The sequence below is a fragment of the Hipposideros armiger genome, unplaced genomic scaffold (genome assembly GCF_001890085.2).
Source record: "Hipposideros armiger isolate ML-2016 unplaced genomic scaffold, ASM189008v1 scaffold_27, whole genome shotgun sequence".
In the NCBI taxonomy this organism is placed as follows: domain Eukaryota; kingdom Metazoa; phylum Chordata; class Mammalia; order Chiroptera; family Hipposideridae; genus Hipposideros; species Hipposideros armiger.
Window position 1 is genome coordinate 2,633,289 of NW_017731377.1, and position 17,924 is coordinate 2,651,212.

Here is a 17,924-nt window from a genome sequence, read left to right on the forward strand (position 1 = left end):
TACACAACAGAAATGTTCTGGTTCTGGGAAGCTGGGAAGTCTAAGATCAAGGTGTGGACAGGGTTGGGTTCTTTCTAAGCGCCATAATGGAAGGACCTCTTCCAGGCCTCTCCCCTTTGCATGCAGATGGCCACGCTCTTGCTGCCTCTTCACATGGTCCTCTCTCTGTGCACGCACACTCCTGGTGTCTCTTCCTATAAGGACACCAGTCATATTGAATTAGGGCCCTGCCCTGAGGCGGGGGTCTCATTTTAACTTAACCACCTCTTTAAAAACCCTATCTCCAAATATGGTCACATTCTGAGGTACTGGGGCTTGGGACTTCAACATATGAAATTTAAGGGGGACCCAATTCAGCCCATAACAGTGGAGTTATCAAGAAACAGATGTAATTGAGAGATACTAAAAAGGTTGAATATAAAAGTATTGTGGTTGGTGAGCTATACAGGCTGAGAAGGCAGCTACACTGCATATCCCAAACATTGCATGGGGTATACATAGACTAAAAAAAAAAATTGTTCTTAATCTGAAATTCAAATGTAAGCAGGCATCCTATAGATTTGCTAAATCTGGCAACCTTAATCTGCGCTAAACAAGCTCCCTAGGCTGTCCACCAAAGTTACAGGACTGCTGGCTGGGATGGTGGTAAATAAAGTCACTCCCATAATGCCACCCTCGGGGATTCTTGAGCATCAGCCAGGCAGCAATCCTGGGCAAACTATGTCATCACGGGCCTCCTTTCTTTGAATTTCTACAGATTCCTTATAGTGCACTGGAGTTTCTCTCCACACCCAGGCCCCCATGTTTGCCCAATCCCAGAAATAGCCATTCTCATTGTCGTCTATAAGAATGGTACCCTCTGGAGTTGTTGCTGGGCATGGTGGCTCTGTCCCCAGCTGTCCATCCCTCTACCAGTTCAGGCATGGTGCAGTCCATTGTTACTGTAAAGAAGCTTGGCAAAGAAATGCTGGACCGTGAATGGATATTTCATGGGAAGTAAGGCCCAAGTCATGTTAATAAGAGAGATTAATAGACCCAAAAGGCAATGGATCTTCCCAGGGGTGAGCTGTGATTTTGTTCAGATACTTTTATAGAAAATAAGTAGCAGTTTAGAGTGGACGTGCCTGTCAATGCCTTTCCATCAGTGAGATTAGCTGTCATCCTTCATCCTCCCAATCAGACCTCGGGCCCAGGCTCCTCTTCCCTCTGCACCCCCAGAACCAACAGAACCCGAGCAAAGGAGAAGCCATGGGCATTTATCAGGAGGTGGCAGCAGGGCCGGGGGAGGGAGAGAGGTAAATCCAAAGGAAGTGCAGAGGGAAAGCCTGTATCTTCCCAGTGGTGGGACCAGGGACAGGTGACCTGATGAGCTTTGGGACCTTTACCCACATGCCGTTAAAGAGAGCCTTAGCCCTTCGTCAGAGCCAGGATTTTCTGTCTGAGAAAGCAGGTGAAGTACTGTTCAGAACAGGTGGGGATAGCACCATCCATGGCCATACAACAGGCTGGCCCAACCCTGCAAGTGGACACCTGGGTGCCAAGGAGCAGCTGCAGGCTCTATGGAAGACGAGGCATCTGAGTCTTCAAATAGGCTGTTTATGTCAGGGGCCAAAAGCAAGGTGCCCATCAAGGACTCGGTGAAAGGCAGGCCATGCCCCAGTTAGTGGGAAGGGAAGCTCGGACAAGACAGCTTCAAGAATGAGGTACGTCTGTGCAACCATCTTAGAAACAAATGGCCAAAGGAGATAACTGCATTACCTGTCTGAGTTCTCAAACCCACAGTCCATTGTGACATCGCCAGCTGGGTTTGGCCATAAAAAAGGAGGCTTCCTTGGGGTCATTCCCCTCAGCCCTTGCCTCCATCACTTCTTAAACCAACAGCAGAGCCAAGGGCCATGCTCCTGTTGTCAGTTTTGCTGCTCATGTCCCAAGCCAAGGGCGCATATCTCGGTATGTGGTCCCCTCTCCCATTGGCCAGAGCAGCTCTCCCAGGCAGGGCCGAGCACGACAATGGCCCTACTCCCTTCCCCTTCACCCAGTCAGTAGTGATCATTTGGGGCAAAGGGAGACAGTTGGTTAGTGAGCTCATTAATGAACCAATTGGCCACGAAGAGGCTGACTCAACAAATATTCATGGAGTATTTCCTCTCCTGGGGACTAGGAGCTGGACCTGTACTCTGTCCAGAAGGCAGATTTCTCTTCTCTACACAGGCAGCTGCAGCCTTTGTCCTCAGCCTCCCAGGAAATGGAGCTGCTCTGCCTGGAACAGAATGTTTTAACTTAGAACAATTCAGGTCTTCCAGTGGCTTCAGGCCCTTTCTGGGCCACCCCTCTGGTTTCCCATGTGTATTAGTTTCTTATGGCTGCTGTAATAAAGGGCCATAAACTTAGTGGCTTAAAACAACACAAATTTCTTATAGTTCTGTGGGACAGATATCCAACATGGTCTCACTGGGCTAAGATCAGGGTGTTGGTAGGACTGCATTCCCATCGGAGGCTCTGGGGAGAATCTTTGCCTTGCCTTTTCTAGCTTCTAGAGATCATCCCTATTTCTTAGCTTGTGGCCCCTTCTTTCCTCTTGAAAGCCAACCATTGCGTCTCTCCGGGCCTTTCTTCCAAAGCCTCATCTCTCTTCTTCTGCCTCCCTCTACCACTCTTAAGGACCCTTGTGATTACATTGGGCCCACTCAGATTATCCAGGATAATCACCCCATTTTAAGGTCAGTTGATTAGCAACTGTAATTCTATCTCCAAAATCCCTTTTGCCTTGTAAGGCAACATCCACAAGTCCCAGGATGTGGTCCATTAGGACATGGACATCTTTTGGGGGGTGTTATTCTGTCTACCACTCCACAGTTAGTGCTGGACAAGTATTTTCCTCTGATTTCTCTTTGATAAGAGCAGAAACAAGCTCAGTGAAGTGACTTGCCTGAGATCACAATGCTGGAGGGGGTACGGAGCCAACATTTCTGACCCATGTCTCAAGCCCTGTGCAACAAAAGCATCTGTCAGCTTACTCGTCTTCCTAGGCTGCTTCCCTGGGGCAGCCTTAGTTTCTCTATGTCTAGAATGGGTATAATGGTAGCTACTTAGAAGCCTCCTATGGCTATTGACTAAGCATTGCATCTTTTCCCTTCCTTTGTCTTCCATTCTGCCAGAATGTGGTGTAAGACCCATTTTTGAGGGAGGACCTCAGTATTCCAGAATCATAGAGGGGATGGAGGCTGAGGTGGGTGAGTTTCCATGGCTGGTGAGTATTCAGACAAGAAATGAACATTTTTGTGGCGGCACGATCATCAACGAGTGGTGGATTGTCACTGCTGCTCACTGCTTATTTAATGAGGAGCTAATGTAAGTATCAAGAGCCCATCCCTGTTGCTTCTGACAGGGTTCCCCCCTGGAGCACCCCACACTCAGCCAGCCCTGATTGCTAAAGGAATCCTAGGGCTGGTCAGTGCTAAGTCAGACAGTATGGCTACCACCCATCCCCTCCAGCCCTGGGGATGAGGAGGCAGCAAACCTGAGGCTGGCACTCTGCCATGCCTTCCTTGTTGTCACCCAGGGCCAATAACTATGGCTTCCCTGAGGTCACACATTGTTGTCCTAGGAACACCTGTGGCCTGGTGGAGCCAAAGGGCTTGGTCTGTTTACCTTTCCTCGGTCAGTCAAGTCCTTCTAGGAAGAAAGTTTCCTAATACTGGAAGTCTGGATCACTGGGCAATCTGTCACACTACTTCCCCGCTTCTTGTAGAGTTTTTTCTCTGTACTCCAGCAGACTGGTGGAAAATCTAGCATTTACTGGTTGCTAATCATGTGCCAGTGACCTTCTAAAAAAACTACTTGCATTAACTTATTTAATCCTGCCATACCCCTGAGACAGATAGAATGAACAACCCCCTTTTAACTCATTCAATCTTACAACAGCCATCAGAGGCAGGTAGAACAAACAGCCCTGCTTTACAGAGAAGGAAGCTGAGATCCAATAAGGTTAGGTGAGTCACCCAAGGTACACACCTAGTAGACAGAAACCGGATTTCAATCCGGGGTCCAGGGCTTGTGCTTTCTGCTGCACTTGTGACACTACCTCACGTAAGTTTGGAGGTACACACAGACTAAATTTAAAGGGCTAATCAGATAGCTGGGGAAGTTTCATCACACCATAACTAAGGAATCTTGTCGTGCCTGTTCCCATGGGATACTTAAAGATGGGCTATTGGAAAGTTCCTGACCATTCTGTCTGGAGGGAGTTCCTGACAATTCTTTCTCCTTAGTGGCAAGTCTAGATGAAATTCTGTCTTGGGGTCTCGAAGTTGCTGGTAGACAAATCAATGTAATAATACCTCACTTATCTGAGGGCTAGTTTGACTTGTGCCAGGTGGTTTTTGTTTTCATTTTTATTCTATTTTATTTTAATGTATAATTTTATTTTATTTTATTTTATTTATTATTTGTGGGCTCTTTGGAGCACCCAAAGCTAAGTTCAGCCTTTGTACAAGTAGGCCAGAGTCTCTCATTCACATCTCTGGTACTGTGCTGGGGCAGTGGCGTAGCTGTGGCCTGCCACACCTCCTTCCTTACCTTTTTCAAATTCTCCCATCTTCTGAGCAACAGCCCCAGTAGGACAAGTCCTAAAGGCCCCTAGAACTATATGGGATATAGATGTTTTTAGGCACAGCCAATCCTGGGTGCTTTGTGGCTTTCCTTCCCCTCCCAGCTTCCGCTCTCTGGTTTTATGCTGCCAGCCCTACAGACCTGAGTGTTGTGCTGGGAACCAACAACTTACAGAGCCCATCCCTGGAAATAAAGGGAGTCACCACCATCGTTATTCACAAGGACTTTAAAAACCTGAACATGGACAATGACATCGCCTTGCTGCTGTTGAACTCACGCATCACATTCAGCGGCCTGAAAGAACCCATCTGCACACCTAGGAAGCCCAGCCCCTCCACGTGGCACGAATGCTGGGTGGCAGGATGGGGACAGACCAAAACTGGTACGTGACTGCTCAGCATCTCCTGAGACCTGCTGGGGGAGGAGCCACATCCCGGGCACCTGAGCATGGGCCACTCAATCTAAAGAAGAAGGGAGGAGGGTGAAAAGCGAAGAGGACTGAGGAAGGAGGGAAGGGGAAAGGAATTGCACTGGAGCAAATCCCTGCACAGCAGAGACGTGCAGAGGTCCAATCTCAGCCTCTTCCGAGGACCAAAGAGGCAACTCTCCCAGTCCCCAAGCTGAGATGCCAGGCCCGAGCCAGTCCCCAAGACTGCAGCCAGTACAGAGCAGTCTTGTTTGTCTAACTGAATTTAAACTCTCAAGTTTGTCAGGGGCCTCTCCGCTCTCCATCCTTTCACATCTCCCTTGATTCACACATGGACGCGTCCCACCTGGTTCCTGCAGGCATTCAGGATGCCTGCCCTGGCCTACATGTTTGATGGCCCTGGAATGTTGCCCAGGCACCCTCAGAAACTAATCTGTTGTGACTTGTTACCTATTGTTACTTGGCCAAAATAAAAGGAACTGTACCAGGGCAGAAAGGGATTATGAAAGAAATCCGCCCCCCAAAAAAAAACCCCCAAAATTCAACAAAACCTTGGACTATCCCCAAAGAAAACTCAACAAAACCAAAAGCAAATGGGTAGGCGAGGGGATGGGAACAGCACAGCACTGTCTGAGGCCTGAAAGAGACACTAGGCCCCTAGGAATGCCTTGTAATGAGCTGGGGTCTGGAAAATGGGAGGTATTTCAGGAGTTTAGTAGCTAGACAGCATCTGGTATAACATTGATTCTGGGCTCCAGGAACTACTTAAAAGTTAGAAGTGGAGGAGGAGGTATACAATATTTAAACTACTCAGTAAAGAGAAGAATTTTGAAATCTTTGTGTGGTCAGAGTTAATGACATGGAGAGGAATTCAGATTCCCGGAAGCTGTCTGGAAAGGGCCATGGCAAATCCCCCATAAAGACTTTCAGCCAGCCCAATCCTTACCTAGAGGACCTGGAAACTTGTCCACTGGGAGTGCAACCCCTCTTCCAGCAGCCTTGTATTAGGGAATGACCATGCTCTCATAATTCAAAGCGGGAATTGGCAGATAGGATGAAGAGACAGAATTATGCTGAGAAATGATCAATAGCCAGTTCCAAGAAATCAAGTCTATAGGTCTGGTTGGAGTCAAGCTGGGAGTTTTCTTGGAAGCAGGGATTTGACTTTGAATGAGAGGAACGATTCAAGTAGGTGGAGAATTGTTTGGAAACACCTGGGGTGGTGAAGTGGGTAAACTGTGTGAGATTACTGGAAAGAAGGAGAGTGTGAGGGGATATGAGGAGGTGAAGGAAGATGGATGGGTGGCTGGTGGGATGCAAGGATGCTCAGGGTGGTCTAGGGCACAGTCAGTTGCATTATCAACATTGGGACTGCTGTCCAGTGACTTTTCTAATGTGCTTTCTCTGTGGGCCAGATGACAGAAACTCTATGAAAACTGATCTGATGAAAGCGCCAATGATCATCATGGATTGGGGGAAATGTTCAAAGCTGTTTCCAAAACTTACTGAAAATATGCTTTGTGCTGGATACGAAAATGAGAGCTATGATGCTTGCCAGGTAAAGAAGGAATATCCCCTCCCTCATCATATAGGTCCCCATCCCCTCAGGGCTGCTAATGCAAGGGTATCCTCTCTCCACTGGAAATAAACAATAAGAGTCTGGAAAATGTGTGGGAATCAGGGTTTGGCTGTCAGAACAAGGACACGGATTGAGGAGTGCTCATTGTCAGGTCCTTGGAATATCAGCGTGTGCCTGGGAGTCAGTATGTGGCAACCCTGCATAAATATTTGAGGTCTTCTCCAGGTACACTAGTTAATAGAGCTCCAAGACTTTTTTCATTATTAAGGCTTCTTTAAAAAACAATCCAAGCAGGATTTAAAATCCGTACAAGAAAACACTTTAATTCATTAATTGAGCTATCCTTTTTGAGCATAGTAAGCCCTGGGGATTTAACCATGACTAAGACATGGTGTCTCATCTAAGGGAGCCCACAATCTCCTGGGCAGGCAGGTGAGTAAACAACTATAATATATTGAGTGATGCCTGTGTGTTTCATTGAGCCAAAGTGTGGTATCTTAGCTTCTCTTTAATAAAATGAACACAAAAATAAAAAAAGTAGACCACTTTTTGATTGATGCTAGAAAGTATAGAAAAATACTATTTGGAAATTATTAATAGCTTCCTCTGGCTCTAAGGATGGTGATGGACTTTGTATTTAAAGCTGAAAGATGTTCTCTTTATCTTGGGAGGGATCACCCTGATAAGCCCACTTAATCGTACTCATTGGCCAGACAGTGGATCTGATCATTGGTGTAAAACTATAAACACAGGTGTTAAATATTCAGTAGAGTGATGGAAGGCTGTCTCATGGAAGAGGAGAGTATTTTTTTCTTTTAATTTTTTATTGTTAGTTTCAGGTGTACAGAACAATGCAATAGTTATCCTTTTCACCCTCACAAAGTAACAACCCCCCTCTCCCCCTCTATTGCCCTCCCCGCCGATATCATGCTTATCTATTACAATTCCATTGACTCCATTCCCACTCTCTACTCCATGTCCCATGACTATATGTATATATAATTATAGTTGACATACAATATTATTCAACATCAGCTTCAGAAATACAGTGTGGTGGTCAGGCCTCTACACTGACTATGAAGTGGTCTCCCCAACAGGACGTGAGTCCATCTGGCCCCCTAAGAAATATTTACAACATTATTGATTATATTCCTCAGACTGTCTTTTTCTATCCCTGAGGCCATATTGTAATTACTAATTTGTATTGTCTCATCCCTTCCCCTTCTCCTTCATCCCCGCCCCCTCCCAGCTAACAGCCCTCAGTTCTTCCTCTGTGTCTCTGAGACTATCTCCGTCCACGTCTCCCATCCATTCAGTTCCTTAGAATCCACGTATAAGTGAGATCATACGGTATTTGTCTTTCTCTGACTGACTTACTTCACTTAGCATAATGTTCTCTAGTTCCATCCATATGAGAGTATTTTTTTCCATGAAACTATCTTCATTGTTTAATGTTAGGAAATGGTAGTTGTCCTTGGAAGATCATGAGATCGGGCCTTGGGAGGGACTTGCTGGGATAGGGGTTGGGAGCATGGATGGAGCAGAGAATGGAGAAGGGGCACTGAGGAAGGACGACGGGACTCCAGCAGCAATGGCACCAGGTTAAAAAGGAGTCCCTCATGTGGTGAATACTGGGAGAGCCAAAAGAGAGACAGAATCAATGTCATAGGAACCTTGTGTTTTCTTCACATTCTGGACCACTTAAAACATGGCAAAACAAACAATTAAAATTAGAATTTCTGGTTACGGACAAGATGGAGTAGGCACTTTTCTCCAAACCCCTCCCACTAAGTACAGCTAAAAGCAGTGGGCCTTATATTATAAAACAAAAACAAAGGCTCTGAAAGGTGGAGAGAAGAAGACACACTGAGATTTAAGAAATGACAGAGCAGTGGGTTCCTTGGGTGTTTGTTTGTTTGTTTGTTTGTTTGTTTGTTTGTTTGTTTTTTGGTTCCTTGGGTTTTCTTTCTGCTTCTGATATATCCCAGACTGGATTCTAGAGAACCCTGCAACCCAGAAATGCCAATGGGCACAGACAAAAACCAAACCAAACCAAACAAAACAAGAAAGCTTTCTCTCTCTTTGGACCAGGAAAGGGGTAACCTAGCAAGGCAGAAATTTTTTGACAATAAATATTCTATTCTAGCCAAACATGAGGAAAGACCTCACAGTCCCCCTACCCCATCAACCAAAGTCAAGTGAACAACTTCGACTTGCCCCCTTCTGCTGCCCGCCATGGTGGTGTCAGAGGAGGCTGAGTGGAAAGCCAGGACTTTGACTTCCATCTAGTAGTAATGAGCCACCTCTGCCCCTGCCCAATGGCAGTGGAGGCCCCTGAGGAGCAGGGCTTGCATCCCACCCAGGTGTAACTGGGCACTCCTGCTCCTCTCCTTGGTGTCATTGCTGGCCTGAGTGGGGAGTCTGGATTTCCACCCCAATCCAATGGTGGAGTTGGTATTCCCTTTCCTCGACTCCAGTTTCATAAGAGTCCTGTTAAAACAGAAGATTTAAATAAGAACAAGACCCTAGTAACCTAATACACAGGACAATACTCAAGACAGGATCTGTCATAGCTGGAATAGTTGCACTAACATATATAGATTCAAGTGATTGATAAGCATAGGATAGGAAAAATAAAACTAAAAATCTGAATAAAGAATCCTTTTTTAAAAAAAATTGAATTATTCATTCTCAGGTTAAATTAAATTAAGACAATTCAAAATGAATCACGCACTTAAATGTAAAACTCTAAAACCACGCACTTAAATGTAAAACTCTAAAACCTTTTAGAAAAAAAATGTAGAAAATCTTTTGGACATAGATTGACATCAAAAACTCAGAAAAGGAAAAAAATTGATAAACCAGACCTCATCAAAATTAAAAACTTTTGCTCTATGAAAGACCCTATTAAAAAGATAAAAAGACAAGGTACAGATTGGGAGATAATATCCAACAAAAGAATTATACTTTGCATATATGAGTATAAAGAACTCCCAAGTGCAACAGTAGAAAAACAAACTATTCCATTAGAAAATGGGCAAAAGACATGAACAGACGTTTTTCTAAAGATGATATACAGATGGCAGATAAGAAAGAACATGGAAAGATGTTCAACGTCATCAGTCATTAAACAAATGAACCACAATCAGGTACTACACACCTCTCAGAATAGCTAAAGTAAAAAAAAAAATAGTGACAACACCAAAGACTGACAAGAATACAAAGAATCTTGATCACTCATATATTGCTGGTGGGACTTAAAAATAGTCCAATCACTCTGCGAAACAGTTTTCCAGTTTCTTAAAAAAAAAAAGAACATGTTCTTGCTAATACAACCCAGCAAATGACACTCTGGGGGCATCTATTCCAAAGAAATGAAGGCTGGCGTTCACACAAAAACCTGTACAGCAGTGTGTGTGACAGCTTTATTCATAACAGCCAAAAACTGGCAACAAACGTTCTTCAAGATGTGGATGGTTACATAAACTCTGGTACATCCAAACCACTCAGCTATGACAAGAAGCAACTACTGATAACGCAACAATGTGGATGGATCTCCAAACTCAATGCTGTGTGAAACAAGCCAATTGTCAAAGGTCCCACACTGTCTGGTTCTACTTACATAATTCTTGAAATTAATAAAAAAAGAAATTAGAAATGGAGAACAGGTTAGTGGTTGCCTCGGGGTTTCAGGAGGGCTGGGGGTGGGAGGGAAGTGGATGTCACGTAAAAAGGGCAACAGGAGGGATCCCTGTCGAGACTGGAATGTTCTGTATCTTGACTGTATCACCGTCAATATCCCGCTTGTCCTATAGTTTTGCAAGATGTTATTGTTGGGGGTGACACGAAAGGGGTACATGGAATCTAGACTCTGTGTCATTTCGTACAACTGCATTAATCTACCATTATATCAAAAATAAAAAACAGAGAAGACAAAACTTTCCAAACTTTAGGAAGCAGTAAAGAAAGATCTCAGTTCGTAGCCATGTCATAGACCTAGGGGGCAACCAGTTAACAATGGAACCGGAGACATAGGGCTCCAATATCAAAAGAAAAGGGAAGACGCCATTTAATAGATCAGGTGACTGGAAAGAGAGCGCATTCCAGAGAGAATGTGGGAAAAATCACAGAGGCTTGAAACAGCATCCTGTGTTCAGGGGGCTCCCAGTACTTCAGAAGCCAAAGGTAACACACAGAGTCTGGAGAGGCGAGCAGAGCAAGATCACGAAGGGAGGTTGTGCCATGCGTGGGAGACTCGCTGCTATCCCAGGCTGTCACTCCTACTGCTCACCCGAGAAGGTTAGAATCAGGCCCCACTCGTCCTCCTACTGCTCCTTGCAGTCTCTTTGATTCAACGCCATCCCATATCCAAATGGCCGAAACAAAATGTGGCAAAATTTAAAATAATCAAGTGTCATCTTTGGTGACATGTTCTGTACCCTTTCTTTGCTTTGGTCGCTGGATCTCCCATCTGGAATCTAGGAATTTTGCTTCAATCCTTCTCCTATCAAAATGTACTTTAATGAAAGCTTCTAAAATTAATCATCTATTACTTACGAGTGCCATAAATAAATATGCTGTTATTGTTTTCAGCCTTTTAAAAAACGTGTGAAGTGAAAAGCTTTGCTCTCTGTTTAGAAAGCTTTCTGTTGTCAGCAATAAGCTGACAGTGATCCAGTCAAAGAAAATTTTCAGAATTTATACAATAGTATCATCACCTAAAAACAGATAAACCCCTTAGGGTTTAAAAATAACTGCCCTTACAAATAAAATCACTGTTTAAATTTAGCAAACTTTAAAAAAGCATGGAGTCACATAATTAAGGGAAAGGATCATTTTATAATGAAAACATTTAAATATGTTCAAAATAATGGCAGTAAGATTATGCTATGCTTAAAATACTAATTATAAGTAAATGCTAAAATGGAAAACAATTGGATTTTTGGGGGGGGGTTTACTTTTCCCAGCACTTTTTTTCTTTGTAATGTCCTAAGATTAAACTATGGGGGGAAAAAAAGAATTCGATTTTAAAAAATAATAATTTTTAAGTGGCATAGTCAAGCAAAATATAGAATCAAACATATCCCAACAAGTAACATGATACTTCTGTGAAGGACTAGCACCAGCCACCGCAGTGTACTGCGTTGCTTTCTCATCTGTCTCCCCAGCTCCAGCAGAAATGGCGTCTTACTCACGTGTGAATTGTCAGTGCCTAGTGCAGTGCTTGGCACGTGAAAAATGCTCTGCAAATGTTAATCAAATAGATGAACTTTCCAAGGAAGCTGGCACCTATCTGTCAGCAAACGAGCCCTCGTGGAGGGGACACCTGAGGGGGTCCTGAAGGAGGTGGGAGTCGGCAGGTGGAGAGGGGGTTATGAGCTGGCGGCCCACTGGGCTGTTAGGCAGTGTGCTTATGGGGCTACCAAGCTGACCTGGATTTAGACCCGAGCTACTTTTTTTTAAGACTTTATTTTTTTAAAGCAGCTTTAGGTTTACAGCAAAATTGAGAGGAAAGTAGAGATATTTCCCATATATCCCCTGTCCCCACACATCCATAGCCTCCCCCATTATCAATATCCCGCACCAGAGTGGTAGGTACATTTGTTACAACTGGGGAAGCCACATGACACGTCATTATCATCCAGAGTCCATAGTTTACATTAGGGTCACTCTTGGTGTTGGCATCCTAAGGGTTTGGACAAATGTGTGGTGACATGTGTCCACCATTATAATATCATACAGAGTAGTATCACTGCCCTGGGCTACTTTCCAGGGTGTTACTTTGAACACATCACTCATGACACTTGCACAAACATCTTATTTCACTCCATAGAATCTTAGACTTTTAGCATCACAGACTTCTAGGGCTGAAAAAGAATATAGAAAATATTTAATCAAAACTCTGTTTCACAGATGACAAAGCATGGTTATTTTAATCATCAATCATTTCCCTCGCTATCTGAATGGATCCAAAGCAGTATAATAACTTCATAGCTCTGTCATACACATTCAATAATGTTGGTCTCTCCACTGCCCTGTCACATTGGCTGGGCAGGTCTCACTGTCCCTGCTTAAATAGATGAAAACACAGGGATTTAGAATTTAAGTGATTTCCCCTTCGTCCAGGTAGCGGTGTGTCCAGGCTAGAAACCAGGTCATGTGCTTTTATCCCAAAAAGGACAAGAGTGAGCACATGCACGGTTTAATTATCTCACAGCTGTGGTTGGGAGGCTTTAACCAGACAGGTCCCCAGCTACTAGTCTTAGTCCTTGAAAGAAAGTCCCCCTCAAGTGGGCTGTCATCTGTCTCAGGTGCTTGCTGGCTGAAGCCAAACCTTTCTTTTAGGCACTTCTTGCTTTCTTTCCGAGAGGAAGAGGGAAAAAAATGTAAAGGCTTTACGCATAAAAGATCATGTATTTATTTATAGATGTCCCTCTGGGTCCCAGCAGTTCATAAAGGGAATCTCTGTTTCCTAAATATACAAGCAATGTTTGTAATATGTAAGTGTAAAATAATAATACTAATACATTTCTGGATAATTTACTACATAGCATTTACACTGTGCTGAGTGATTTATATAGATTTGTTAAAATTTCACTGCCAGCAATCTTGGGAAGTAGTTGGTATTATCTCCATTTTAATGACATTTTAATAACTTATAAAAGTTATTTGCTCAAGGACAGTTCTCTCCTTGTTATGTAAGTAAATAACAAAAAAGGCAACATATTAACAAAAATTTTTTAGAACATTCATGCATTTATAAAATTGAAGACAATTATAAAAACAGCATTACAGAACAAACTATTTGAGTAGAAATCCTGTTGATTTGGTTCTTGCCCCATGACTTTGAAACAGGCCTAGCACAAAGAAAAGCACCCCCCCCCAAAAAAAAAAAACAACAGTTAAGTGTTAGAGGCAACATTTCATACTGGAAAGGGTAATTTTGGTTTAGATCCATACTTACTGTGTGTTCTTGAGTTCCGATTGCTCTGTTAATTCTGCTCTGTTTAATCCTTTGGTTGGTGATGCTTTTCACAGTCCACCCAAACTCCATTTGAACACAATTTCTTCATTATTTCCCTCTGCACTTTATCGTTGTTAACCACACCCTGTGACCTTAGAGCTAGTTCTTCACACATCCATGTCCAATGTCACCAGTCACCAGATCATGTGGGTTTCAATCCATCCCTGCCCATCTGACCTCCTCATGCCCTGGTTCAGATTCTCATCATTGTCACCTCCTTTTAATTAGTCTCTCTAACTTCTGTCCCTTTCCTCTCCAATAGGTCCCACGCATTCTCTTTCTGTTAAATTCCTATTCGCCTTTCAAATGAAATGCTTTGAAGTCGATTCGGACAGAACTGTCCCTTAACAGAATCAATTCCTCCCCCTCTGCACTACCTCCATATCTTGTTCATGCTTCTGTCCCATCAAATGCAGTGGGTCCCATTTGTTTTCATTTTTATCTCCTCCACTAGACCATACGGTCTTGTATCCCAAATGCCTGACAATTAGTTTTTCCTCAATGAACATGTTGTTAAGTGGGAGTGCTCAAACCTCTTCTGACCTTTAATTTTCTAGTTATAAAACAGAAATCAAAATACCTACCTCAACAGAGATGTGAGGCTGTGAGGTTGATGAGAAAAAAACAGCCAAGGGGTTAACACACTGCCCTGTACTTCCTGTCCAGGAAGTTAATCTTCCTTCTCCCCGTTAGAGTCCATTATAAGATTTCATTCATTCTAGTCACCTGTTTACGATCATGGAAAGGGAGCCATCTCTCCACTAAAGAAAAACCATTTGAACGATTATACACAGCTCCTTCCGTGAGAGGCGAGTAGCAAGGTAGAGAGAATGTGTGCTTTGGCGTCAGGAAGCTCTGGTTCCAACTCTGGCCTAGCTACTATGTAACCCTGAGCAAACCCTTCATTCATCCTCCTCCATTTCCTTGTATTAAATAGATGAAGGGAAGCCATGTATATGTGTGGTACATGGTAGGGACTTGGATCATGTTTTCTGTATAAATAGCCATGTGAGTCATAGAACCATGTGATCCCACCCTGGAGGGACCACACATTCTGAAAAGCTTAGCTCGTTTGCCTCCTGCAAACACCCACCCCAAAGAATGAAAAAAGAACATCATTCTCCCTCACGCCTCTGGAAGACCATCAAAGGAGGCCCCATTCATACCCACAACCCCAACAGCATTTCTCATATCTGTTTTCATTCCTTCCCTTTATAACCCTTCCCAGGGCTTCTGATTTGATAAGACCCACAAAACTAGTCGCTACTCTTCTAGCAGCCTGTGCAACACTTATTCCGTCTTCCAGTCCCCTCTCACTGTGTTGCAGATGGAGCGTTTTTTCACCAAGCTCTCCCTCCTCCACCCTCTTCAGTCCTGTCTCATCCACCGTCCTTACTATACACCCTACCATTCCCAGAACCAGCCTGACAGCAGCACACTCCTGCCATAGACATGGGAGAGGGGCGGGCATTGGTCAGCAATGACCGATTTCCTTTGGCAGCCTGGAGTAGGAGAGGTCAATGAGTCCTCTTCCATTACTGAGCTGTGCCCTGCCTCAAATGGACAGTTTTGAATGGGACTTGCTACTAAACTATGTTCTCTGCCCACAGGGTGACAGTGGGGGGCCTCTCGTCTGTACCATAGAACCTGGCAAGAATTGGTACCAGGTGGGCATCATCAGTTGGGGAAGGAGCTGTGGAAAGAAGAACACCCCAGGAATATACACCTTGTTAGAAAATTACAGCCCCTGGATCAAGAAGGTGACTGAGATAGAGGGAAGGCCCTATAACGCTGAGAAAATGAGAATGCCTCTCCAAAACAAATTGATGAGATCCCAGGCCTCAGAATTCCCAGAGCCAGGCAGCCCCAAATTCCGGCTCCTGCTCTGCCTTCTGTCCTACATGCTGTTCTAGCGTTTTCTACCGATAATAAAACAAATGCTATTCCTCAACCAAGGAGGGCTGTGAGAACGTGCCACCAGCAGAGACTACAGATTAGAGCTAAATGCTAAACTGAGGCTGATAACAGAAAGTAGAACCAGAAAGCCAGGCAGGCTGGAGCCCTGGTTTGGGGACTGGCCTTTGGGGACCCTGTGTTAGTCAGGATCTTTCCATTGAAGGCGAGTTACTGAACTCAAACCAAAAAGGGCTGTAGATGTACATAACAGAAAAAAAACAGGAATGGTATGTTGGCTTCAGTCATGGCTGAATCTAGGAGCTCAACAGGGGTTGACAGGGACTGTTTTCCAAAAGGGCTGCCAAAGGGGTGGCCATAATGACCACCAGTACCTCCAGTTTGGAGCCTACCAGCTTAGCAGCCCCAGTAGAAAGAGAGAACCTTGTTCCTGGGGATTCTAGCAAAAGTCTGTGGTTCTAACTCTTGTGATGCCTAAGGCCCACCAATGACCTGAAAACTTCTACATCTGCCCTGAAGGAGACCCTTATCTCCTGTAGCCACAATCTCATCCTGTGACTGGCTGAATTACAGAGTTGCACTCCCGGCTTCACAGCGTATCTACTATTAAAGTGAAGGCACTGATGGAGAAGGAATGAGATCCTGAAAGCTGGGATGTGGGTGTTTGAGAAGACCCTGATGTTGAGCCTCTAAATTCTGAGGAGTCTTCTTTGCCAATGGCAGCAGTCTCTCCACCCCCAGTAAAAGTGACCTCTTCACCCCCGTCTAAGGGTATTCACCCTGCATTGCCTGGGGAAGCGTAATGGCCTCCCCTAAGGCAGCTGCCAAGCAAGACAAGGCTGACTCTCTTTAGGATCCACCCCCACTGCCTTCTTGACCCATAACCAGAGTCAAGTCCCAGTAGGCCCCTAAAGGTGAGGTACAGAGTGTGACCCATGGGGAGAGGCACGGCACACCAAAAGAACTATTTGAGTTTTTTTATTTATACAGATAGAAACCTGGGCACATGTGTGGGAATGGATATTATGAGTGGGATAATGCTAGAAGGAACATGCAGTTGGATTGGGCAGAGTTTATTGATATGGGCTCACGAAGCAGGGATTCTGCATCTAGCATTGCTTTTAATGTTGCATCTGTATCACTAGCGTTAGGAAGCACTCTAACAGTTTTTTGGGGTTTTTTTTAAAGATTTTTATTGGGGAATTGTGGGGATGGGAACAGTGCTGGGGAATTGGGGGAAGGGGAACAGACAAGTTGCTGTCGTTTTGTTCTTCAGTCTAGTTGTGGAGGACGTTGCTTCACTGGCCCAAGTTGGCACCATCATTGCGCTCTTCTCTGGCGAGGCAGATCAGTCGCCGGCTTCTGGACGGCCGCTCACTGCGGCTGCTGGCCGCTCACGCTGGCTGCTGGCTACACACGGTAGCCCATGGCAATCCACTGCCACAGGGACTGCAGCCCACGCCGTCGCCGGCGACTCATGGCAGCCCAGCTCCAGGTTGAGCTGTTGTTCAGCATCTTAGCTGTGGAGGGCAGTGTCACTGGCCCTCATATGTGGGATCCGAACCGGGGCCCTCTGGCATCCCAAGCGAGTTCTTAACCATTGCGCCACTCGGCTGGCCCTCTAACAGTTTTTTGATTGGTTGGCTGAGCCAACCAAACATGGGCCAAAAGGAGACCCACAATGGTGAGTTTGAAATGCCAGACCTGCCTTGGTTTACTGTAGAGGAAGGGATTAAAGGCTTAGAGAGATTGGAATGTTAGGGTGGATTTGTCACTTGAGACCTACTTACCCACCTGGGAAGGTGCAGAGCACATGCCTTTCACCTGGAAGGTGAGGAATAAATTCCTGAGGGGAGCCCTGGTGTCCTTGGAGAGCGCTGCGATCACGCTTCTCTGTAGCCCAGACCTCACAGTGGGAACTGCAGTCACTGACCTGGGAAACCTACATGCAATGGGGTGACTGGATCCCGGGATGACAGGGGCCAAGTGGTGGCACTCAACCGCCAAAGGCAGGGTGGGCGAGGGTCCTGAATGGACAGCAGGGACAAAGCAGCAATCAGGATAGTCTGACACGCAGACTTCTGGTGTTAGCTAGCTGATCATGTTTTTCCTAGAGCTGAAATGGATCGGAAGCCTACTGAATTCTTACTTGTTCTGTATGAGCAGCAAAGTTCTAGGTCAAGTGAAGGAAGTCTAATCGGAATCTTAAAAACAGAATTATGGCCCTTCAATCAATTCTCAGGCTTGAGCCAGTTTATAGACCCAGAACCCCTTGAATGAAAGAGAGGCTGGGTTCCCTTGGAAGGCCTCCAGTGCACTACCAAATATTTATACTGTTCTTCTTTCTCCCAGCCTTCCCCAAAGGGACC

The 17,924-nt window shown here is 44.9% G+C and overlaps 1 protein-coding gene across 1 annotated transcript; it reads left to right on the forward strand.

Moving 5' to 3' along the window:
• Positions 1 to 1,895: 1,895 nt before the first annotated feature.
• On the forward strand, positions 1,896 to 15,554 carry PRSS55 (serine protease 55). Its single transcript, XM_019636116.1, has 5 exons — positions 1,896 to 1,950; positions 3,159 to 3,351; positions 4,743 to 4,993; positions 6,454 to 6,596; positions 15,252 to 15,554. Exons 1-5 carry the CDS (start codon positions 1,896 to 1,898, stop codon positions 15,552 to 15,554), a joined length of 945 nt encoding a protein of 314 aa, XP_019491661.1.
• Positions 15,555 to 17,924: the final 2,370 nt, after the last annotated feature.

What these genes read in the sequence shown, in the direction of transcription:
- PRSS55 (XM_019636116.1), top strand. Translation starts at nt 1,896, where the DNA reads ATGCTCCTGTTGTCAGTTTTGCTGCTCATGTCCCAAGCCAAGGGCGCA. An exon ending in TTATTTAATGAGGAGCTAAT is followed by an intron (nt 3,352 to 4,742) that starts GTAAGTATCAAG and finishes TTATGCTGCCAG; the next exon opens with CCCTACAGACCTGAGTGTTG. An exon ending in AGAGCTATGATGCTTGCCAG is followed by an intron (nt 6,597 to 15,251) that starts GTAAAGAAGGAA and finishes CTCTGCCCACAG; the next exon opens with GGTGACAGTGGGGGGCCTCT.